The sequence below is a fragment of the Aythya ferina genome, assembly GCF_964211825.1.
Source record: "Aythya ferina genome assembly, chromosome: 6".
In the NCBI taxonomy this organism is placed as follows: domain Eukaryota; kingdom Metazoa; phylum Chordata; class Aves; order Anseriformes; family Anatidae; genus Aythya; species Aythya ferina.
In genome coordinates, this window is record NC_140303.1 from 15457531 (window position 1) to 15482649 (window position 25119).

At 38.9% G+C, this 25119-nt stretch overlaps 1 protein-coding gene across 3 annotated transcripts in view; it reads right to left on the bottom strand.

Annotated features, from left to right (window-relative positions):
- The window catches only part of PARD3B (par-3 family cell polarity regulator beta), a 397551-nt gene that overhangs the window by 90246 nt on the left and 282186 nt on the right, over positions 1-25119 (bottom strand). For all 3 annotated transcript variants that reach the window (XM_084522836.1, XM_084522835.1, XM_084522837.1), the window contains one exon: positions 6551-6661. In XM_084522836.1, the coding sequence (XP_084378962.1) occupies positions 6551-6661 (111 nt within the window). The remainder of the gene's footprint in view (positions 1-6550; positions 6662-25119) is intronic.

The window sequence follows — 25119 nt, forward strand, 5'->3', positions numbered from 1 at the left end:
TGAGGTAGGACTTGAGGCTGTGAGGTAGAACTCACATCCTAATATTTTCATACAAATGCCCTCCAGCTGTGTATTAGCCCTCTGAAGGAGCTCACAAACTGCTATTTGGTTCTGGATTCCACGTCACAACCTGTGAAAGGTAAATGTGAGTCATCTACCTCAGCTATTCATAACCATGCATCAGTTTCTCAGTGTTCAGTGGTAGTCTTTTATTACATGTTCTGGTATGCAGAGCAGCAGCAGACCTAAAATGAGAATCATTCAGAATCAATGGGTTGGGATTAATCTGTCCTCCTGTCCAGTGCAAGTGCTGCCACAGTAATAAACAGAAATCTGATAACTTCATACTGTCAGCAAAAAATGAAACTATGACCTTGACCTATGCAACATCATCCACTAACTTTTTCATAACTTCAACATACCATACTACACGACTATGATCTAATAAGAATCTAAAAGTAATTAACTGGAATTTTTGAAAACTGAAGCTTTAATCAAATATGTATTCTTATCAGGGTTGCAAGCCAGCAATAAATTGAAACATTTAAAAAACTGGGATCCAATCCAATCCGTGATCTGATCAGAGTTCAATGGTTATAATAAATTGGGAGTATTAAAACTGGGATCACATCCAACATTTTATTTTGTCTAAACCACAGGACCTAGCTGTGTTGCAAAGTCAGGCATACTCAATGAAGAGATATGCAGTGTTGGATTAACCCTTAATAAATAATGATGCACACGTTCAGAGTCCCAAAAACATGTGGTTTAGCACAGAGTGGAATGGTGAGAAGAGCAATTACCAACATTTTACTAGAGATCAATATAAACTATAAACAGCCATAATAATACTTTCAGACTTTGCAAGACTGTAACGCAAGCACAAAAACTACATGGGGTTGATAACATTTTTTGTGTGTATGAGTGCAGTCTGAGATGTACCACATTTAAAAATCGTACTTTCATTTTTGTAACAGTGAGTTTCAACTTTTGACTCAGAACAATTTGGCTTTCGTACCACACTGCCGTGGCTGTAACTATTCTTGTCTTCATTTTGATTTCCAGTAACGTAGAAATTGTTTGTAATTAAATATAATGAAGCAACTGCTAACAGAAATGGAATGGAGTTTCACTCACAAGTATTCTCTCATATAGAAATGGTCTCTAAATGATTTTATTTCTGTAAGATGCATTCCCTTCGTACAGGGATCTTGCAGCTGCAAAATTAAATCTCAGTTTGCCAAATATCAAAAACATATGTATTGATTTTTTAAACTATGGGAACAGGCAACAAGCACCAGAGCTGATAAGACAAGAGAAGCTCCCTTCAATTTCTGGAAGGTTTCTGAAAAGTAAAGGCAACTCAGTCTTTAATATGAAAACTAAAACCATTTAATTTTACCCAAATTTGAGATGCACTGTAACTTAAGCATTCGGTTCAGACATTCAGAAAGCAAGGGCCAGATGTTCTTTCTGCTTCTCTGACATTCCACTCGACAACTTAATACTATTAAAAAAAATCCTCAATTAATGCTAATATGTAGTAAAAAAAAAAAAACAGACTGATTGAACAAAATGAGTTATCCTCTGAACAAGTGCAGAGTACAGTTTGCTTTTTTTTTTTTTTTTTTTTTTTACATAGGGAGCCTCCTTATTCACCAATGTATGATATGCTACTTATCAAAATCACCCCATTTTCAACAGAGTGCCATATTTTGTGAAAATTTATGTGAAGGGAATATATACATGTGAAGGAAATGTTCTATTCTGTTAGAAGAGAGACTCCGGTCTCAGCATGAATATTCCTGTACGATAATCCTAAATAAATAAAAAAAGAGTTTTCTTTCATTTACAGTCACTTTATTTGCATTTGAAAGGCAAACAAATTATTATGTGTAAAACTCAAGTGCCTAATATATTTATCTAGTTTGTTTTACGAAGATTTTCAAACTTCAGAAAATTTAAAGGCAACCCCAAATGAGTGGGAAAAAGATGGGAAGAAGGGAGGAAGAGAAATCTTGTTTTGAGGGAAAGAAAACAGGATCCCTTCCAACGTTTAATAATGTAGCGAACATCTTATTGTTAAAATGATAGATTCTGAGTAATTTATACAGAATGCACTAAAAATACAGATTTGAGTCAGCTTGATCAAAATAAACCTCAGACACAGCATTCGCTTTTTCCTTTTATGGGCAGATTCTAGACCTTTGGAGCACATGTTTTATTACAGCCAAAGTCTTTGAAGCAGGAACAAAATGTTGAGCTTATTTGAAGTAGGGCCTCAGTCCAATGAACCACTTGACTGGTGTCAGGAAGGACAAACCACCACCTCAGAGAACTGTATCACAAGCTAAGTCGTTCCTCCTAAACTAGCTGTGCCCTGAAGTTCTGACTTTCTCTGGTAAAGTTTCAGTGGTTTTGCATTGCTGCAGTAGAAAGGAAAGCTACGGGAGGTAGGGGGAGAAGGAGAAAATTGTGAAATTCAGAAGAGTGCTGACTTCATATTCAATTGGACACAGATAAAGCCATTACTAAATGAGGAATGCCTAACATCCTAAATTCCCTTTAACCACTTGAAGCCTGCAGAAGTAGCAGTCATATAATGAAGCACTGCCTTTGCAATGAAAGGAGGCCTGGGGCTAAGGTCTGGAACAAATTCCTAGTCTGACAGGGACTTTTTAGGAACCTGGATAAGCAGCTGCACTGCCTGCACATCATATTCCCACCCACGGGACACTTTTTTTTTTTTTTTTCCCTGACAGATTTTGTCTCTGCTACCTCAACTGTAAGTGCTTGGGGCTGGGCCCAAGCTTCCCTAACAGCAACGAGCACAATGAGACCTTCACCTTGGTTGGGACTGTTAGGGAATACAAGCAGTAAGAAATAATAACGATGTCAGCATTTTAGTGCAGGATGCAGGGCTGCTTCAGAGAACTGCAGCTACAAGGCAGTACAGTACAGAGAGTCGTACTGAGAACTGAAAGATGTGGAATGGAAATAAGAATTGCTAGGCTAGAGAAATACTCAATTTTTTCACTTTTTAAGGTTCAAATCTGAAACTTGGTGGCCCATAAAAAGGTTGCCAGGCAAATCTGTGCTGTGGACCAATGTGCAGCAAGTTCAATCCTTTTGGGAAGCATCTGCATTACAGAGTAAGTGCTTTATGCTCTGTCTGCACACGCCTACTAGATCTAACACATTCTGGATGTGTCAGACTTGTTGCACATGCACTGTACAATTCTTTCTCCATGCAAGCAGTAAATCCAGCCTAGTCTGAGCATGATGGACTTATGTTCCTGCAAGCACACCTACATAAGATCTGATGTTTCCTGTCAGAGTCACTGAATTTGTACTGCACAGCCAATCCATAATCATGCACTGATAACATCTGTCATTTCTGCGTGTCTGTAAATCTTGCAAAATTTCTGGAAAAAGGCTGTGTACAAGGAAATACAGAATTATGGCAGGCCTGTCTCTGGAATTCTGTGAGATATTATTGTACCTATTCAACACCAATCAAAAAAACTAACACCTTTGCAAAACTCCAAGTGACAACCTGCTCCTGTAAACTGGAAATGCATTTCCTTCTGAAAACTATTTCTCAGCTGGAACATATCTTGAAATGGTATTCTTTTTCTTGTTTCTTTTTGGTGTCCTTTTTTTTTTTTTTTTTTTTTTTTTTGGAGATCTGCCAAACATATAGTGCATGTAAAACCAACCTCCAAAACCATGCAAGGTCCACAGCTGCTAAGATGCACTCGATCATTAATCCTGTCACACCCAGCCCAAAAATCAACTACTCTGACCTCTTCTACCAGTGTCCAAAATGGACAGCTCACCCTCTGAAAAAGATACCATTGAAAATCCTAAGTATTAGTTGATATGACGGATTCTGAAATATTTAGGTAGTCAGCATTAAAGAAAACTGAAGTTTAAGCAAACAAACTGACTTTAAAACTGTAGTAATTGGGATTGTGTCTGAACAAAATTACTTAGACAGCCCATCTTGGAAAAGTAAAATTAGGTATGTGTTTAAATTAATTTGAAAAAGGTTAGATGTCAGAAAAGCAATTTGTATTTTGTTCTAACTGTTAAATAGAGGATTTGTTCATGGGTATCAAGGGACAAAAGCTGCATTTCTATCAACATTTCTGTAGTCCATTTGTTCTACTATTACATTCCTAGTAGTTTTAACGTAACTCGTTTGAAAACACGATTTGAAAGCATACTGATGCTTTAGTAAAATTCAGCAAAGGTTGGTTTTATAAAGATGAAACCAAGTATGCAGAACTGTAGCTAGTGAAGTCATAGAAGCAGAAGATCTATGGTGTGGATGTGCCACAAGGTTTTCTTTGCCAATATCTGCATTAAAATCTTGGAATTCAATTACCTTATACAATCACTAAATCTTGAGACAGAGCTATAAAACTTGTCTAGTGTTTTACTGAGTATCATCACTAGCTGAACAGTCAACAACAAAACAAAAGGACTGAATTATATTTAAGTCAAGTAATGTTTCCTTCCACTGATTTTACTCTATCTCCCAAACAGTTCTTACCCATATATGAGAACCTTATTTAATTTTCCTCCAGGAAAGATGGAGCCTCTTCCATCTTACGATTCAAGAAGGGTTCAGGAGTCAGCCTGTAGACGTACTTACGTGTGCAAACATATACTGCCATGCTCTTATTTCACTTAGAAAGCTGAAGTGACTTGACTGCTTTTACAGCATATGTTGCATAGCTTTGGGGATAATGCAAGGAAATTTTATTCACTCCTCGTCTCTCCCCCCTCTTTATTTTTTGATTTTAATCCTTAAGCCATACAAGCTGTATTACCTGATAGAAAATAGGGTATATTTCTATTTTCATGCATTACAGAAGAAGAGGCAAATAAGTGAGTTAAAAATATCATCTTGGTTCATCCACTTCTCAACACACCTGCTGTTCTCCATTTCAGTCACAAACTCTTCCAGGTCAAAACTGAAATCATTACTAGAGAAACCAGAATGATGAAGACATTGAGCTGCCAGTTTCTAATGCAGTCTTACCAAGTTACTGTCAATCAGCGACTGTAACTTTAAAAAAATAATACAACACTAAAGAAGTATTAAGAACAATTATCTCATGTCCAATTGGAATGTTAGACCTCTAGACAGAAGGGTTCATTCCTTGCAGCCTGCCAACATTTTACTAAATGACACTGGCCCTTTAACAGATGGAATACATGCTTCTTAGCTTGCCAGGATCCTAATAAAAGACACTGGCTTCTTTAAAATGAAGGACACATACCTCTCAAATTGCCAGTATCCAAATTGGGAGTCAGCAGTTTAAAATAAAGGCACTCATCAATCTGGCAAAATCAAGGACGTGATACAGAAATTTTAAAACAAATGGTACAAAGTTTCTCCTGACACTACTTAACTTGGATGAACTAAATACTTCAAACACTGGCTAGGCATATCCAGTAGCAGCAAGAAGCAGCACTGTGGCAATTGGATACCATACTAGCTTTTAAAATGAGTCAAATAAATATTAGCAGCAGACTTCAGTGGTCAGGGCCTGGATTTATTTCTTTTTCTCCATCCCGTCATCTCCCACTCCACTCATACAGCTGACTGTGCACTGCATGACTCAAATGAAAGCAGGATATCTTTTCCCTGGGCACTGATCAGCACCACAAAGGCTGGCCTGTACCACAGGGAAAGACCCAGAACTCCCAAAATGAACTGTATCTGCTTCCTTTCCATCACCCAGGAGCAGCGTTTTCCACTGAGGGAAATAAGCCTCTGAAAGCTTTCCCTGTGCACTGACAACCCATAATACTACAGCTTGAAAAGTCTTGCAGCAACTGCAGAAGCCTCTTGAAAGCCAGCAAGTATGGGCTCTAACTTTTCTGACAGCAGCTATCCAAAGGGAGCAAAGACCCTCACTGGCATATCATGGAGGACACCTGGATGAGTTGGGTTAGAGAAGTGGAGAAAGAAGCTTGCTGAGCCTTGTCAGCACTTACAGACTAACCCCAAACCCTGAATGGCTGAAATGGGTGAAAGGAGAAAACTGCAAGCTCCCCCTGTTTGCAGAAATCATGAAAATGATAAGATTGGGCATGAAACAGGAGCATTTTTATGAACAAGAGAACTGGTGTTACTCACATCAGTGGTTCCTTGTATTTCAGTCTCAGAGCCTTACTTCTGAAATTCTGCAACTCACTGCTGACACATGCCCAGTGGTACCTACAAACCTCAGATTCTTGTCTTGCCCAGCATCCCTTTCCCACCCCCTGAATGTCAGCAGACCCCTGCCTCTAAGTCTTCAGACTGACTGCATCTAGCTGAGCCTCTTTTCTTCCCATTGTGCCTGCCTACTCAACACTTGCTGACTAGATACTTCTGCAACATGGGGCTAGCCAGCAAACTCTTGTGCAGTAAAGAACATACTTAAGTCCAAAAACTACCATCTTATGGCACAGCCAGATGAAGCCAAAGATGTCTGATGTACTGGATCAGTTTTTCATCTGATGAACAAAAACGCGGACATGATTTACTTACCTTTCACGTTCATCTTTCATTTTCTCCAGCTCCTCTTCTTTAAGTACATCATGCTTTGGATTCCCCTTCTGATCTGTTTTCCCACTTTTATCTTCCTTTTTCTTTCCAAATCTGTTTAAGGTATTAAGGAAGGAGTCAGGAAGAAGTAATTACCAGAAGAAAAAACAGTACTTATCTATCATAAAGCACTGAAATTTTAGGCAATCACAACACTGTAAGCTTTTATCTTGACCACTCATAGATCCCACATAGCAAAAGAAGTACATTTTTAAATGGGCTGTGTGCAATAGGAAGGACTAGTTATGAACTGATTTGGTTCCCGAACTTTTGAAACATACTGCTCGAGAGAGAAAGCAGTGAAGCCCCACCAAACCCAAAACGCAAGCCACTGCAGGACTAAACTATTATTGCACATTTTAAAGTAGCAGAAGGTTGTTCTTACCACAGGACAGCTCTCTGAAAGTAATCTGCAGTGACTGTGGTGCCAGCACCCAAACTGGACCACATATTCTGCTCTTACCAGTATCTATTATCTCTTAATCATATCTTGTCTTAATTTAAAGATTTGTTCTTTGTTTAAATAATGATGCATTCAGAAAGAATAAAATCTTGATATATTTTAAAGTACAAAACTAGACTGCTTTTAAGATCTCTTTTTAAAGCACTTGTGTTTTCCTTTCTGCCTGGGGATGCACTATCCTTTAACATTTATGCAGTGAAAGTCCTCCGGAGACCCCCATCAGTTCTGGGGTCCCACTGTTTTATATGTTGCACTGAGATGTTATGTTGCATAACATAACAGCCCGTTTTATGCAGCCTGTAAAAGGTGACTAAACCAGGGAGCTACATATCATTTTTGGTGGAGCTAGACAGAATACTGGGGTCAACTATGTCATATCTCAAATATGCTTATGAATTATGGGCCAAAAAGTATAAAAACCTCCTCACCTCTTCCCCAATTTGAAATTCTCAATTCTGTAAGTAAATAAAAGATCAGTGTCTTCCACGTAAGTTAGTGTCCTTTCATGCAAATCAATGACAGTACGTACAAAAAAGTAATGATTTCTCACTACTTACTCTTCTCTGTAAGTCTGCAGTATTGTCTTGGTGATCTTTCTTTTATCCTTTTTATTTTTCATGTCAGCCCAAACTGCCTCAAGTGGAACAGCTGAACTACTGTACATGTAGTTAACTTGTAAATCATTGACTTTAGGTTTTTGCTCTGACCAAAGCAGAAATCTTTCTTGTCAGGCTTGTAAGTCAACAATCCAAATTTTTAGTGCATTTAAATCAATAATTATGAGCTTATGGTCAAATGAAGTTCTGACAGACTCTTCAGCAAGTCTTCCAGACAATAAGAATTTGGTTATATGTGTATATATGATGGGCACAAGAGACGGACATGTAGTTTATGGTGCAGACAAGAAGAAAAGCAAATACTACAGGCATTACCATGAGATGCTCTACTATTGCCTGTGCTGGGGAATAGGAAGAGTCACATCCCAGTGCACAGCTTTCTCTTGCCTTTTTCTTATATGTGACAAGACAGCTAGCGTATTACATTCTTCCAGGGATCCTCTGATCAATATATATGCATACATGCACACACACACCCCATTTCCTACAAACCATCTTCAGTTCTTTTCTGATGGTCTCTCTTATATCAGTGCTTTCAGAAAGACAGCAGATACTTTCCATGCTTCTAATTTTCCTGAGTCAAGAGCAGCACACTGATTCCACTGCTGCTTTCCAAGTTCTAGCAGTCCCACCAGGCTGCGGAGCCATAAAACCCATCAGAGGGTGGTGGTAGCAGTGAAAGCAGCAGTTGGGAAACACAAGACAGATAGAGGTTGTTAAGAAAGAGTGAGAACATATGAAGTGAGGAAGGCTCATTACCCATGTGAAAAGCCAGGTGAAACTCTGCATATATTGCTCTCTACAGAGATGTCAGATAAACAAAGCACCTAACCAGACAGCCAAACAACAACTCTCCTCGGGATGAGCACCAGCAGGCTGCACCTGAAAACACCCTGCTTTTGAACACTTGCACATGCTGTGAAGGTCTCATGGCAGTTTTCTCAAGGGAGGCTGTGTTAGCACTTACATCTTGGTCGTAATCCAAGTCTGGTACTTTGTTTGTATTCAGTCTGCTTACTTTTCTCCCACAATTTTTCAATTATGATTTTGTGGATTCTCATATTTGACTGTAGTAAGTATTGATTCTGAAAAGAGTATTCTTGGGCATATTGTACTGTTGAAGGGAGTTAAAGCTGAATATGTTGCATACTCAAGAGAAATGAAAAAAAAGAAATGTTCAGCATGCTTTCTTTTCAAGACTAGTATTATTTCTTCCTTATGAAGAAAATACATTTTAAATAAAATAGTGACGATTTTGATTGTAACAACTGCAAGCATCATAACTCTCAGTAAAAATAGTGCTGTCCATTGGTAGAGCTGCTCTAGCTAAAAATTAGCAAATTCCAGTGTAATTATAAATCAGGAATAGTGAGTTGGTCTTGATGAAAACACTTGATCTGTTGTTTTGGGGTATTTTTGTTGTTGTTGTTGCTTTGTTTTATTTGTTTTTCATGTTATATTTAGCTTCACACGGGATTTGTGAAGACTTACAATTTTTACCTGTTACACTAAGTATGCAGCATATAGCTAAAGGCTAGGAAACGTTGAGGTTTTTAGCCTCTTGTGCACATTGCTATATCATAAAAATCCATTGTTTTTTATTATTATTGTAATATGTTTTCAGCTCAAAAAAATCTTGCACAAACATTAAAGAATAAAAACAACAAAAAATTAACACTTAAGAAAACCAATATAGAGCACAAAGCATTAAGCCACACACACACACAAAAAAAAAAAAAAAAAAGAAAAGAAGTATCACGTCTTCCTGAAATTATACACCCTGTCCTAAAATTTATCTTCTGCTCACCGATGTGTTCTAATTGCCATGGGCTTCCGATGATAAAATTAACTTCCACCCATTGTAATCTTGCATGGTTTTGTGCATTACAGGCTTAATGGTTCTCTAATGCTTATAGAAGAATAAACAACAAACAAATAGAAACAAAAACCAACAACAAAAAAGTTTGCTGCCCAACTGGGTTTTGATGCTATTCTCACTGAAATCAGTGAGAGGCCCGCTACTCTCTTGAACAAGGGCAGGATAAAATCTATTGTCAAAAGTATAGTATAGAATTAATTAAATCCATATTAAAATTCTATGAAAACTAAATGGTTTTAGGACTTAAAAGTTTCCAGTTCTCCAGGCAACAAATAATTGGAATATATTAAAATCTACCTTCCATAGTATACGCTATTGACAGAAGCATTATTTTCATCATTGATGAAAAGATTTATGGCACAAATTTTTTAAAAGTTCTGTTTGCTATTCTGAACACAGCAAAATTCTCTTTTAAGTTAATCTCTCTCAGAATTGTTATGCTGAAAACCTTATGTGCAAATGGAGAAACGTAACAGGAAGACCTGAAACAAATGGATTGGTTGCATCCCCTCATTCTATATACATCTATAATCAGTTTATGCCAAATGAATCCACTTCTAATCATAATGACTGAAAAGAAATAAACTCGTAACTTCCCAGGTTGTTAGAGCAACTGTCCCTGTTCTCTGACTATCTGCTGCAAATGCCTGGGTAGTACTGCTACAGAAGAGAAAACCTAATAACCTTAGCGTACTTTTCAGCTGAGAAAATTAATATTCCAACTACTCAGAGCACAGTCCTGGAAACAAAAGTATAAAGGGATTTTCTTTAAGTGATCAGAGTGATACATCCTTACGGGAAAAGTCCATATGCAACAGTTGAGAACATACTGTAGCTCAGTGAAGGATTATCCTATTTCTTTGAATTTCAAAGGATGCCCTGCAAATAACTAACATTTTCCCCTTAGAAGCATTAAATGAATACCGAGTGTACATCATCATCTTGCAGTACATATTAACATTCAATTGGCTATCGTATAAAAGCACACATATGCTTCATTTCAAGGCTTTTATCCCCATTTTAAGGGATAAAAGTTGGAACAAACCTTCTATAGGCCTGCTCTGTTATATTTGGGATAAACGTCTTATATGCAAGACCTAAAGCTGTGGTCATGGCAACACCATTTCCGCGTGGAGCTGGGAGCTTCCAGATCTCAAACATGTTGATATTTGCTTCAAGGATTAAAAAGCAGGCAGGTCTGTGAAGTCCCAGACTTGTAAGGAGGAGAAACATCTGCTGGGTAGAACCCCAAGCAGCTTGCTGACTAAATTCAGCAACTTGGATTTCTTAGTTAATTTGGTTGCCCTAGATCAGTAGGTGTCACTGCAGCCAACAGGGTACATAATGGAACTGCAAACATCTGCATGGAAATAATTCAAGAGGGCATATGACACAGTCAAGCAAGATACACAGCCTAACAATGTCATAAAGCCTTGACATCTCCAGAAATGATCTGTAAAAAAACAGAGTGATTTGTAAAGTACATATAACAAAAGCTCTGGCTCCTAGTCATTTCACAGCAAATGGGGAAAAATGCTGAGATTATTAAAGCAGCTCCCTTATGAAAGACTAGAAATAACCCTTAAAATTAAATTTAAATGTGAGTAAGAATGAATGAGTGAACAAGAAAGATAAAGATACTAATAAGGTATGATTTTCAGGTCCACACAGGGACTATAAAAAGCTTATTAACTGCCACTACTGCTGTGTGTTTTAAGTTATTTTATCACGCAGCTTTACAGCAGAAGAAATACCGTAGAAGCAGCGCTGTGCTTTGATTAATCACTTTCATACATACACTTTTACAGAGTATTAAATATTTCCATAAAGATCCTTAGTGAGTCACACTTGTTTGTGATTACAGACCAGGCTCATTTTATATTTATGTTAATAGGAACATTAATGAAATACTTCTTTTACATTTTTTGTGGCTCTCTAAATATCTAAAAGGTTTGTTATTAAATGTTTACTTATTGGACAGAAGCATGCCATTGAGTATTATACTAATGGATCGAGAGCTTTGCAACAGCTGAAGAAATACAGAAAGACGAGAATATGTTTGGGTAAAGGCTGTGAATTTGAGAGCAGAGCACACATGGCAAGGGCTGGGCAGCACTGTTCACACCTTCACCAGTATCCAAGAAGATGGCCATACTTTCATGGCACGAGTTAAACTTTTGTGGAAGGGCAGCTCTGTGCCAGGGGCATGTGTGCATCTCTTGTCCTTGCCCCACTGCCACCCCCACTCACCACTGACCGCATCCAATTCTCTATCCCTGGTAGATGGTGGACCTGGAGACGGCCACATCAGCTTCTTCTGCTCACAGCTTCGTGGTTCACAGGCAGGTGAACCGTGATGGCAGTGCCTCCACCTCCAGGGAGGAGGAGAGGAAGGGGCAGGCAGGCAAGTCCACTGCGGGGCTGGGCAGTGCTGTGTACAACACCCAGACCATTTGTTCCTCTTTATACTCCGGATCTCAGCACTGTGGTGGTGTTGAAAGAGTCCCTTCCATCCCACCCAACAGCCAGGTGGTCACTCCATCAGGCTCCCACCGAACCACCCCAAAAAGCAGGTAAGGCGGGTATGTGCAAGCTTAGACAATCAAAACTAGCTTGTATGGGAAGAGAAAAATAACCTAACCTTTGTTTTATTATATCAACCAAGACTCAAGAGGCACAACTTGTTAACATGTCCAGCGCTATAATTATTATTTGTATTTCACAAATTTAGCTAAGCTTTATGACAGTGACTGTGCTTATGTTTAGCCATCCTCAAATCACTTTGGGAGATAATCCACATTATTCTAATGCTGTGATCGGCATTTAACTGGTTATGGTCAACTGGAAAAGAGAAGGTTATACAGATAATGCAAATACAAAGAAAACCACATTATTAACACCAGTATTTTGTTGCTCCTATTTTGTTATGTCAACGTTAAACTAAGTACTTTTTTTTTTTTTTTTTTAATTTGCTATAGCTAACTACTGGAGCTAGACTGAGCTTCCAGATCCAGTCTAATGGGAGTAAAACTTATCTTTCTAACAACTCTCATTAAACACAACCTCCCCCCAACCCGTTTATTTCTTTGATGCCCAAATTAGCATCTTTTCTCCAGCATGCTGAATTAATTAGTACAGTGACAAAGAATTAGTACAGATAGGATCAAAGCTGAAACCGTATTTATCTGGAATTTGAAATTAAGAGCAGAGTATATTAACCCTCAGCATTTCATGGAGCTTTCTACATGGCATACTTAGTAAGCCTTCCAGGAGTTCATTCAAAATAAATCAACAGTGCAATTTTTTTCCCACCAAAGTCGTGCTAAAATGAAAATGAATTTGCCAAGAAGTCTGCTACAATGGGGAACTGCCTTTAATGCATAGCCTTCCGTACTACTTATTATGTAACTTGTAGGTATCAGTAGAACAAAGCAAACAAAGCTGAAAAAAGACAGTTAATCACATCTGTATTAATGCCTGGATCATTGCATTGTTCACAGACTTAAGGGCTAATGAAAGAATTCCCAGCACCAAACCTGAAGAACTGCTTGCTGTAACCCCTCACAGGTAAATAACATCTAATCTTTGATGAAATGAAGAAACTTGGAAATGAAATGTCAAACAAAAGCCCTAACTTACACAGTAAAGCTTAGTCTGAAAGCATCAACCATATGGACTGCAACAAAAGAAAATCTTCACTGCCAGTATCATTGTCTCAAATATTATCTGTGTTTCAGTATCAGATAAATGATTGGAGATTGTTTGCCGGATGAAATGCAAGAGGTTCCTCTTCTGCATACAAACCACAGAACGAAATCAGGCAATCTAAATAAATACCCTGAAATCTTGAAATCTTTTTAACCATCATCTTCGCTAAGCCTTTATGCCCCACATCCTTACCGTTTAAATGTCGAACTTGCCCCTGATTTATATAGATGCCAGACCACGCTGAAGTACTGCAACTCTTTCTGGTAACTAGGTATTAGGAAATCCTTACCAGTGGGGTAGCTCTATCCAGCCCTACCATAGACCCAATGTAACTTCTGCAGGATATGATGTGACCAGAGACAAAAACCGAGGAACATGATGGTACCCTAAGACTTGGGCTACCCGACTCACAAGTGGTTGCTACAAAACCACAAGTCACATCTACAGAACCCACTGTCTGGAGCAACTCTCCCTGGCAACTATGCAAGAATAGACAACAGAAGGCAGCCTGAGGAATCATCATTAATATTTCAAGAAACTTATTTCTAGAAAACATGCAGAGGTAGTATGAGTTTTGGAGATAGTGTTTATTAAGAGGGGTCACTGTTATTATTATCTGACTGGGAAACTTGTTACAGTGAATGACAGCTTTCCACCTGTGTCCAAGAAATGATGCTTCAGTCATCTGACGACCATGTTGCTGATTTGTGGTCGCTAGTACAAGAACTCTGCATCCTACATCACTTCCACAGAGAAATAAACACCTACAGTAATATAACACAGCTATGATTTACAGCTTGGCCAGAAGAAGGGAAAGTTGATTTATAGTCTGTCCAATCCATCAAGCCCTACCAGCTTATCCACCAGGCAGCGTAATTACCCTCCACCCAAGAAACTATTCCCATATATTCTTATTTTTCCCTGCTTTCATATAACATTATCCATTTCTCCCCTCTCTGTTCTACCCTACAGGAAAGTAATTTCTTCTGAAGTGAATACTAATTCTCTCCCAGTGCACAGAAACAGTGCACAGAAACATACCTGACCCTATTCTACATGAAGTTAGCAAATGCCAACACTAGGGGAAACAGAAAATCACACCCATATCTTGGCCATGGTGAGAAAAAGAAAAGGACAGAGTACTAAGGTCTTCTCCCCTGACTCTGCTTTCTTAATTCCCATTTTCTCATCCCCACACTGAAGAAAAGAGACGAGAAGCAGGCAGTTAGGACAGCTATTAATTTTTCCAGGAATTTGTTATCCTCTGTCATGCAGGAGAAAGATAAATGCAGTTTCTGACTGAACCTATTCCTCTGAGGTTCAGTCAATAAGACAAAAAGTAGGAGACAGAGACTCCCTGTGCAGTCTGCAGGCGCTGCCAGCTGCCCCTCTGGGACTACTTGCTGACTCGGTGGATTTCTCAGATTGAGTTTGGAAATTCTGCAGGGTCCAGAGAGAGACAGCATCCCTCGGTGTCACACCAGCACCTTCAGCCTTAACAGGTAAATGAGACAGGGAAAAGACCAACTGAAGTGAGGGAAAGAGGCTTTTTTTTCTCCTTCTGTTCTCTTTCATGCTACCTCCTCATCTGTTTTGTGCCTCTTCCCCTATTACCAGCAATACAGCCCCAGAACTCACTGATGTATCAACTACACATGCATGTATAGCATATGCATATTTGTAAGGGGAAGGATTTTTCCATTTTTCTTGCATCGTGATTCTCATGGTACTTGGTGCTTTTCTTATCATTTCAGCTGCTGAGACATTATATGAGAATCTCCATTCACACCAGAAAATTGTTTGCTCAGCCCTTTTGGCTATGGAAAACACTTGGACCCGTGACATTCTCAGAACTGCAGATACAAAACTTGTGAGGCAAATTAAATACATGACATTTGCAAAACAAAACTGAAAACCTGCTACATTTGCACTCGGAGTCATGATACTTGGAAGTGTCAGACTCGCTAATTATCTCACAACAGCAGTACTCACCTCCTCGACCACACCGTGTGCTTTCCTCTCCTTATGTGCCACAGCGGGGATTTGTTGGGGCTTATCTGACTTTCATGAAGAGAAACTGCTCATTGCAGGTTCCAACAAGATCTCCAGGAAAGCCTGACTCTTGAAAAACAGCAGTAACAGAGGAGTCCCCTGTGTTGTGCTTGAGACAACACCTAAACCTTCACAGAAGTCCCTTTCTCTATGGAAATGTAGTCACACTCTAATCATCATTCATGCTGAGCATGTATCACCACACCCATTCTACAAATCTAAGAAACTGAGGCACAAAGGGCAAAAACAACTTGCCCAGATTAAGAAATCCTATTATCTTTCTCTGCTAATCTCCTCCGAGCTGTAGTTACAGTAATGCTACATATCCACCTGCCTTGTTTTCCTACCAGTGTAAGATGCTTTTTCCTTTTTCTATTTCCCCCTATCTCCTTTAAGTTTTCTCCTCATTCATTTCCTTTTCCTTTCCCAACACACTCCTTCTCCCCCCACCCCTTGCTCCATACTCCTTTCATATGCTCTCCTGCTGCACTGTTACGGAAATACCCCTTCCTGGAGATTTTTGCTGGAGGCAGAAAAGGAAAGGAATGTGTCTTGGGAAACAGCACTCTTGCCTCCAAGACGCAGCGCAGCAATATGCAGTAGACATGCGGAGTTCACTACAGTAGCTGAGCTACCAAAAACAGTCTCAATTCCTTCCCAGCAGGATGCATTAGTCTATATTTGAGCTCTGCACTGCTCACAGTGCTCAAGAAACTGAACTAAAGGAGAGTATACAGTGAAAAGACTCAGCCTCTTTCGAAGGAAGGCTTGTCCAAGGGAGAGGTACGGATATTGAATTGGAAAGGGAGGCAGTAAAGGCAACCAGAAAACTCTACAAGCCTTGTTCTTCGATTACACAGTGCACTCTTAAGGTTTAAGCATCACAAATTCCATCCCTGCAGCCTCAATGACAGTTGCCTTTTTTTTTTTTGGAAGGCAGTAACTTTCAAAACAATGCCAAAATTAAAGAAGAGTGGAGTTACATATACTGTATTTTGAAAGATGTGTTTCAGCATAATAAATAATAGATGCTTTTGCATTTTTAAACTGTCAAAATCAGTCCTTCTGATAAATAATACTTTCCTTCCCTGGCCTTGGCTATTGTACATCACTAATTAGACATAGTAGTTTGTGGTTAAAATCCTTCCCTACAAATTTATTATTAGCTTGTATACACTTTTCTGTAGAATTTTGCTAATGGTAAGGTCTGCTGGAGGCCAACTCCATGAAGCCACTGGGAGGAGAAATCTGTTTGCCTGTCAAAACAGTGGCCATCAATTAGAACTGTAAATGTGATTCCTTTAAGTGTCTTGGATGGTAGCAGAGACTTCTAGTGATGTATTAGGGGGGTGAATCACTTTCATAGTGTACTAAAGGAAGCTTTCAGACAAACAGCTGTCCACAGGAAACAAATTCACCACTATCTTTGAGTTCAGGAAGAACCAGTACGGTCTGCCAAAATTCCCTCAGCTATTTTCTCAGAAATCCCAGCTTTAAAACATTTTATGTGGCATATTGACAAAACTGATACTAGGTTATTCTGTGGTTTGCTTAGGAAAAATTTGGCTTAGGATAGTTATAACAACATGAGAAAAAACAATGGAGTTGCTGAAAGACACAAAGCACGAGAAAAGTGTCAGTGGAACGATTCAATTCCACTGTTCACTGATTTAGGATGCAACCCTGGCACACACACAGCAATTTCGCCTTTGATACAAGCACCCAGCTCTCATTAGCATCAATAAGACTTGTGTGGACACACTGATGGGAATATGTTCCCCAGTATGTTGCAGAAAATTAACACCACTCACTTGGGGACTGGAGGAGGCTCTGTCTGTCAGTCAGGCAGCCTTCTCTACCAGTTAATTAAGCAAAAACCTGTGTCACAAATCTCTAGAGGATCTCTTCCCTGTTCTCCTCGGTACAGCAAAACTGACACAAAGCAAAATGTCAGGAGCCTGAGCTGGGAAGTAGGGATGTTCAGGGAAGATGGACGTCCACCTGCATTTGCCAAGATCTTTTACCATTATTTTTTTTGTGGATTTTGCAAGTAGTTATTACAAAGTAAAATGATTAGTCACAGTTATTTCTATGCTTTGAAAAGAATGATCTACAAAATTTTCAGTTCTCAATATATTGTGGCTTCTGGTTACCAGTTATTTCCAGCAGAGATAGTCCCAGAGCACAGGGTCATAAACTCATTTAAGTAGGAAAAGACCTTTAAGATCATCAAGTCCAACCATCAACAAAACACCACCAAGTCCACCACTAAACCATGTTCCTAAGTACCACGTGATATATTAAATATATGACATATATAAATATATGACATATATAAAAACAAGTCAGCAAGATTGCTAACCCTCCAGGACTCCACTAATAATGGAGTGACCAACAAAAACAGGAAAAAGCAAAAGGACTCCATCACCCTCACAAGATGTAGCTCTGGCAGCTGAAGGACAGGGGCTCAGGATGGGAAAGGTTTCATCCAGCTGCTACACAACACACTCTCTTATCAGGCTAGGAAACTAGATTGAACTTAATAAACATCCTTCCTCATTGCCACTTTATAAAGAATAAATATGAGAACTGAGCAAATGAAATTTTTAGTCAATTGCGTGAACTACACAGATCTGTTGTATCTGCTTTTCTGCTCATGTACTATGCGCCAGAAACTTTCTTTATAAGGTTTTAATGAAGACCTGGCAATTGCTACTGTTTCTTGAACCTTAAAAGCAGTTATTCTAGAAGAATCAGATAGAGAAATATTATTTTACTGGATAAGTTCAGAGAAAATTGGTATAATTATGCTTTAAATCCATGAAGTACTTTTGTTTTTGCTGGCTATCATAACCATGTAGCTCAAAGTTAATTAAACAACATAAACAGTCCAGATTCCCCAAATCTTTTTCCTCTTTGCACGTTCCTTGTCTTTCACACACTAATTTCCTGTCACAAATGTGCATACACAATTTTTACAAGACTTGTTATTAATGTTTGTATTACCAGCCTGTTAGTTTTTGTGTGAAAACGTAGGGAAAAAACTTCATCTGCTTTTTTGTTTAGATACAGTGATGCTTTGTTCACCACACAAAGGCATGGCTTCTTTTCTCAGTTGCCCTACAGCTCCAGGTTCTGATGTTATACTCATGCACTCAACTATTCACAATTCTAAAAAAAACTGGTGCTAATTTTACCTAGTGACCAAAATGAGCACAGATCTCCTACAAATTCTACACAGTATCATCTCAACACAAAAAATTAGTCTGAAAAAAGAACTCTGCTATGACTGGTAAAATAAATGTTCAGTTCAAAGCCTCTATCTGCATAGGAGACTGGAGAACACAGATGAAGTCTGTCACTGACTTCATCAAAACTTATGCCACAGCGGATGCCAGTAGAAAACAGTATATATAAATAACTAAATGGTGTTGATAAAAACTACTCTAGGACACATAATCAATAAATGAACTTAACACCACCTTGTTTCCGAACCGTGCCTGATTCAACCACAATGTTTCCTGAATGCATTAGCTAATAGCCTTTGTCCACCAAATAATTTGTAGGAAAAAGTTTAGCTTACTGGTGATTTGTGAAATGAATGCAATCATTATTCATTAAAATGAGCATTATGCTTATTCATCATTAACTGCAACTGATCATATGTATTGTTGCTACTTCTTTACTTGATGACTCATTCTTTAAAAACTACCTTCACAATCAGGGAGGAGGAGAAGTCACTCTTCACTTCTTGAACAAACATGTTTTGGCCTCGGGCCCAAAAATTTACTGCATAAAAAACCCCACAACAGTATGAACACAAATTTCACCAGACGAGCGCTCACAGTTGATGAATTATGTTTAACTGAAAGTATTTCATCTGTAAAACAAACTAGAGACCTGACTGTGAAATAACTTAACCATCTGCATTTCCATTTCTTTAGCTGTATAGTTGGTCTTCTATTGTAAGAAAAAGTGAAGAGTGTCTAACAATGTCTATATAACATACATTTCTATTTGTTAGATACAATATTTAAAACAGATTTTTTTTCCCCATACTCTTTAGTTGTCCTTGCACTCTTCTAGTATTGTATTACTATTGTGCATCTGGACAACTGCACTGAAGATGGGACAGGATTTTTAGATGAGGCAGCATTATTAATTTGCAATGCTATGATGCTATTTTTCTGCCATGCTCTTAGAACTAAGACACCCAGTTACCTGGCCTCAATTCTGTTTTTCTTCTTCCAGTGGGACAATGAAACCCTTTTACCCCTTTCCCTTCAGTTACACAATTTCCTGCCATCCTCTTTCTCACTTGAACATAGCTGTTCAGTTGTGCCATTGCCATTCTGTCTCTCTTCCAGCTGCTGCTGAATAGACAAGTATCACTACAAATATAGCCCAGTGATCGTTGGAAAAAAGAGGTAACAGGATACAGGAATGTAAAGTAGAAATCGTGGTCAAATCCAAGGTCCTGAATTTCAATAACTGGAAAGCTGCACACCTGGAAAAAACATTCCCCCAAGTCCACTCACATCAGCTGGAATTAACAACTGCATCTTTTCTGCTGTCAGATATACTTCCTCTAGCAGCTTGTGTATTGTCCAAATAAGCAGAATAGTAAATGCACCAGTGCTGTTATTAGAAATCTTTATCAAAAACTGCTAATATTTAACAGATTGGCTGAAATTTGGATAAATATGAGAAAGTACAAGTTTCCAAAGAGTGAACTTTCACGTTATGTAGAGGATGGTAACTTTGACTCATACAATGTGGCTAGTACTGTTTGAAATGAAATGAGAGTAGAAAGGTAGAGAAGTGGAGATACCTAAAAGCTGTGTTTTTTCTCAAGAAATACCAAGAAGCTGGAACGTAGATTCTGAGAAGTAAAATGCCTAGACAAGAGAATAAAGTAAACAACAGGTTTTCCTGCACTAAATTGCAAAATATTTGCTTTTTGTCACTTTGAATACGAAGAATTCAGATGCAGTATTTAGGCTTAATAAAACCAAACCAAACCAAACCAAACAAAAAACAAAACAAAACAAAAACAAAACAAAACAAAAAACAAACAAACAAACAAAAAAAACAAAACACCACCACATGGGATGAAAAAAGATCAAACTAACTGTATGACTTTTGTTGCAAGGGAAGAAGCCTGGGGAAGAAAAAATACTAGTATTGAGATAGATACCCCGTGTATCACTGACCTCTGTGCATTAAATATCTTCACCTGCAAATACCGTGCTTCTCAGTATTAACTATGTTTTTAAAAGACATGTACTGGACACCATATTCTAATCTGTCTTATCAGCACAACTAGATAAAACCAAATGCACAAAGATGCCTGAAAAACATCCCACCTACGAAATTGCTTTTACTATTTCCAGTGGTTCCTTTTCTGAATTTGAGCATGGCCTAGGAGATGGAACATAGGCTTTCCATGTCCTTTTGGTTCCAATCCCAGCATATGCTAAGGAATGTTCTTTTTCCTGAGGCAGGGCCAAAAAGAGAAAGGTCTATTTTGTTCTAGCCCATACTTTTAATTCCCCCAGTAGATGCAGTGTTTACTATTCCACAGACCAGCTGCTAGGAACAAATGCAAACATTGTGTTTGTCCTGTTCTGTTCAAGTTATCACACCAGAGAAACTCCATGTCTCCTTTCAACAAAAGAAGATATTTCACAGATGCATTATTTCCTCCAATATCAAACGCGGGGAAAAATGGTTTAAAATACTCTCAAAGCAACTTTGTCATGACGCGGAAGAGAATAGCCCTTCAAAAAGGAAAAACATTAAGATAAATGAGGAAAGGCCTCTCTTATCATTAAATAGTAATTTAAGCACAGGATTAAGCTTAGTCAGATCATTTATGCTATTAATGACCTAACGTTTTGAACCAACCCTTATCATATCCCCTTGATGTTTCAGAAATTAAACTCTTAGACCTTTTCTCTCCTGAATCATAATCCTTTCTGAGAAAATTGTGTGTTCCTCCTTTTCTGAACCTTATACATAACACCAAATCAGGACCCAAAAATAACTCAACAGCCTGTATTCACAAGATGACTTGTAAATGCTACTTAAGCACCTTTTATCACCAGCCTTCACCCTTAGCCTCTGGGCCTTTGCATAGCCAGGAAGAAGCTCAGTTCTTTGAGCCCTTCTTTCTCAGATCCAAACCACAATCTGTTATTAATATTGTTTCGCCTCAACCTTTGCCATGTCTAAGCCAGGCCATTGCAATACATCCTTGTGCTTGCACACAGCAACTGTAGAATCAAAGAATCACAGAATATCCTGAGTTGGAAGGGACCCACACTGAGGGGAGGCCTCATGGCGGCCTGCAGCTCCCTCACGAGGGGAGCGGAGGGGCAGGCGCTGAGCTCTGCTCTCTGGGGACAGCGACAGGACCCGAGGGAATGGCATGGAGCTGGGACAGGGCAGGGTCAGGCTGGGGGTTAGGGACAGGTTCTGCACCCAGAGGGTGGTCTGGCACTGGGACAGGCTCCTCAAGGCAGTGGGCACAGCACCGAGTTCAAGAAGTATTTGGACAATGCTCTCAGACACATGGTATGTTTTTTGGGTGGTCCTTTGGGACCACCCAAAAACACGGGAGTTTGACACTTTCAACAGGCTTTTGAAGACAGGTATGAAACATGCCCTTCCCTCCCCCCTTTTAACCCTTCTTAATTTTGCTTGTATAGGGTGATTTCCAAAAGCAGAAAGTCTTGCCTCCCCAAAGCTGCAGAAGATGTCGGTCAGTTCTATACAAATGCCTCTGTAAGCTTTGTAAGCTGTTCTCTAGCTTCTGCAACATCTTTGTGAAACGTTCACTAAAACAACAGTGGCACTTCTGGATGGGAATAGGTAGACCTGTACAACAACAGATTCTTCTGTACTTGGGAAGAAGCCTCACCAACAAAGCAGGAAAAAGGACAAGAATGGATGGTGGAAACATCTTTTGTTGCCTGGATCCTCGAGGTTCTGACCTCCTCCCTGTTGCACCTGTCAGCCTCTCCCAGAATAAATTTACAGCCAAAAAGAAAACTCAGCACAGCTGCTGTGCCCAACAAGGTTCAGCAAGACTCCCAATCACCTCAAGAATATGACAGCCTAAAGTGTTAGGAGATGCACAAAGCCTAGAGCTTCAGCTGGAGTACAGCAGCAAAGGGGTAGGCTGCAAACAGAACCCTTCCCTGAGAACTTGTTCTTCTGGACTATGGCTGAAGCTAAACTTGAGCTAACTATATAAATAACTATATACTATACAGTTATATAAGTAACTATATGTATATATACATATAAACTATAATATATTTGTATATACTATAGATCTAAAATTACTAAAGCTGTATTAGCTAATATGAGACTATTATACAAATTTTTTAACTGCGCTGTCTGCATACTGATAAAAGATTACTCCCCCCCCCTCCTGTTTTTATGAATAAGTCAGTAGTGGAACAAGTGGAACTAAAATCAGAATAAACAAGACTATTTTGATCTGACATTAATTGTATAGTAGAGCTTGTTTCATGCAGTGAGCAAATTGTGCATGCCAAGGTTTTTTTTAAAAAAAAAAAAAAGAAAAAAAAAAGTATAGTCATTACTTTTTTTGTTCTTGCCTACTTGTACTTTAAGAAATCCTTATAACTTCTTGTCTGAACTCTTCCAGAAAAACCTATGTGAAAGATAAGGTCCTGTACATATTGAAAAAGGAAGCTGCAAGAGTGCTGCCCAATTTTCTTTTTCAGCAATGGCCATTTTTTGAAAACACCATTACTATGACTTAGCTAGCCCTGCCTAGTATCAGGTACACCGGAGTAAAGCATTGTAAAGACTGGTTCAGCAAAGTAAAGAGTTACTTCTGCCTGTCTAATTAAGGGTCAGTAGTGACTTCGGAAATAATAAGCTGCACTGACCCTCACAGATGCAAAACACAATAAGCCAAGAGAAGCAGGAGGAACAGAAAATGAGCTGTGGTCTTCTCCATGGCTGGAGGCGTCATATGAAGCTTCTGACCAGCTCCAGCTGAGCTCCCGTGAGCGCGGCACGGGGCAGCCAGCCACCTGGGAATGGAGTGCCACATGAGGATGAACTGGCACTTTTCTTGGGTATGCATGTTTGCCTATTTAGCTATAAATATATTTAAATATGCACATAATCATGCCCATATGTAAATACCCAGTGTTTTGCAAAACACGCTTATTTAAATATGTACATACTTAAATAAGAATCCCAAGTAGGATACTAACTTCCCTCTTCCTCTCATCAGCGTGGGCCTGATCTGATTCCTCACAAAATGAACAGGAATTTGTAAATTGTCCTCACTGAACATTGGATTAAGCCTCAAAATTTCCTCATGGCTCCCTCCTGAACATACTATCAAAATTCTTTACAGCTTAGTATTTCCTGAGGCCACGTACTACAATGACTGGTTCAGACTAGGGAATGTGAGGACACAGAGGCCTTGTGAAAAGAGAGATATCTGGGAGCTTCAGAGTAGTGAGATAGATTTCCTCCTGTGTTCCTTTCAGCACGTACTTTTTCATCAGATAAATATAAATAAGTAGCACAGCAGTTGTTTAGTGAACAGCTTAGGGACATATTGTTCCCGCTGTCCTAATTTTCCTGACACAATTGGTAAATTTAGACATCTAATTAACAGTCTGTGCCATTTACCAGGTTACTCATTGCCTTTTTTTTTTTTTTTTTTTTAAGGCCATCAATTAAGCTTTCCATACCGTAGACATATACTCCATCTCCAGACTGAGCCCTAGACCCCTCCTAGAATGATTATAAATGCCTCTCACACATCCTCATTCTGTTTATATGGGTTTTGCATAGCTCCAGGGAGATGAACTAGGGTCATCTCTAAAACTAGTTTCAAAGTAATACTCTAACACCTGCATGTGTGGGATGGAAACCAAACAGGACAAAGAATGGAAGAATTTACAGTTTAGAGCCAGCTGGGGTACAAAGTCATCCAGTAAGAGCCATATCATAAAACAACTTCAGCATATTTGTTGACATTGTCATGATTATATTCTCAAATCTAACTTTGTAGGTCTTGCTGTTTTATGGTTATAAACGCATATTTTTACCATTACTTATTTATCCTACTTTGTGCTGGGAGCTTTTGCATCTAACACACAAGATTTTTCATAGTGAAATATTTTTTAACCTCAGCAGTGACACTATTTGATTTCAAGTCCCTTTTTATCACAGATAGAGCAAAGGAAATTAAGAGCCTTCAAATAAAAAGGAAGATCTTTTGCAAGTTCATTGCCACACACATACACAAAAGGAGCTTGTAATGCTATGACAGATATGCAAGTTTTGTTTGCAGTGTGAAGAATCTTTGACTAGATCAATGCTACAAGCCTGCAGTAAAGCGAATCCTCTAACAAGCAGTGCATTTATTATCACTTCTTTACTAAAGAATAACAATTATGTAGGATCTAAAGTGTATGCTCTCACTCCCCACAGAGGTAGTGTAAAATGGGTCTTCTAGTTTATGCTTAGCTTAAAAATAAATAAATAAGACAACCAGATGCATGTATACATCAAATTTCTCTAATGATATTCCCCCATCTGAGAAAGGTAGATGCAGCGTGAAAAAGAAATCCCAAGAGAAAACCAGGCTCTCTTCACCCCTGCTTTGAGCTTCTGGACCATTCAGGTAATTGTCAGATCACCAGCACCAGAAGCAGGCAAAGAAAAAAACAACTGCAGAAGTATCTATTCATACACGTTCAGATGAAAGAACCCTTTTCTTCATTCTGTCACT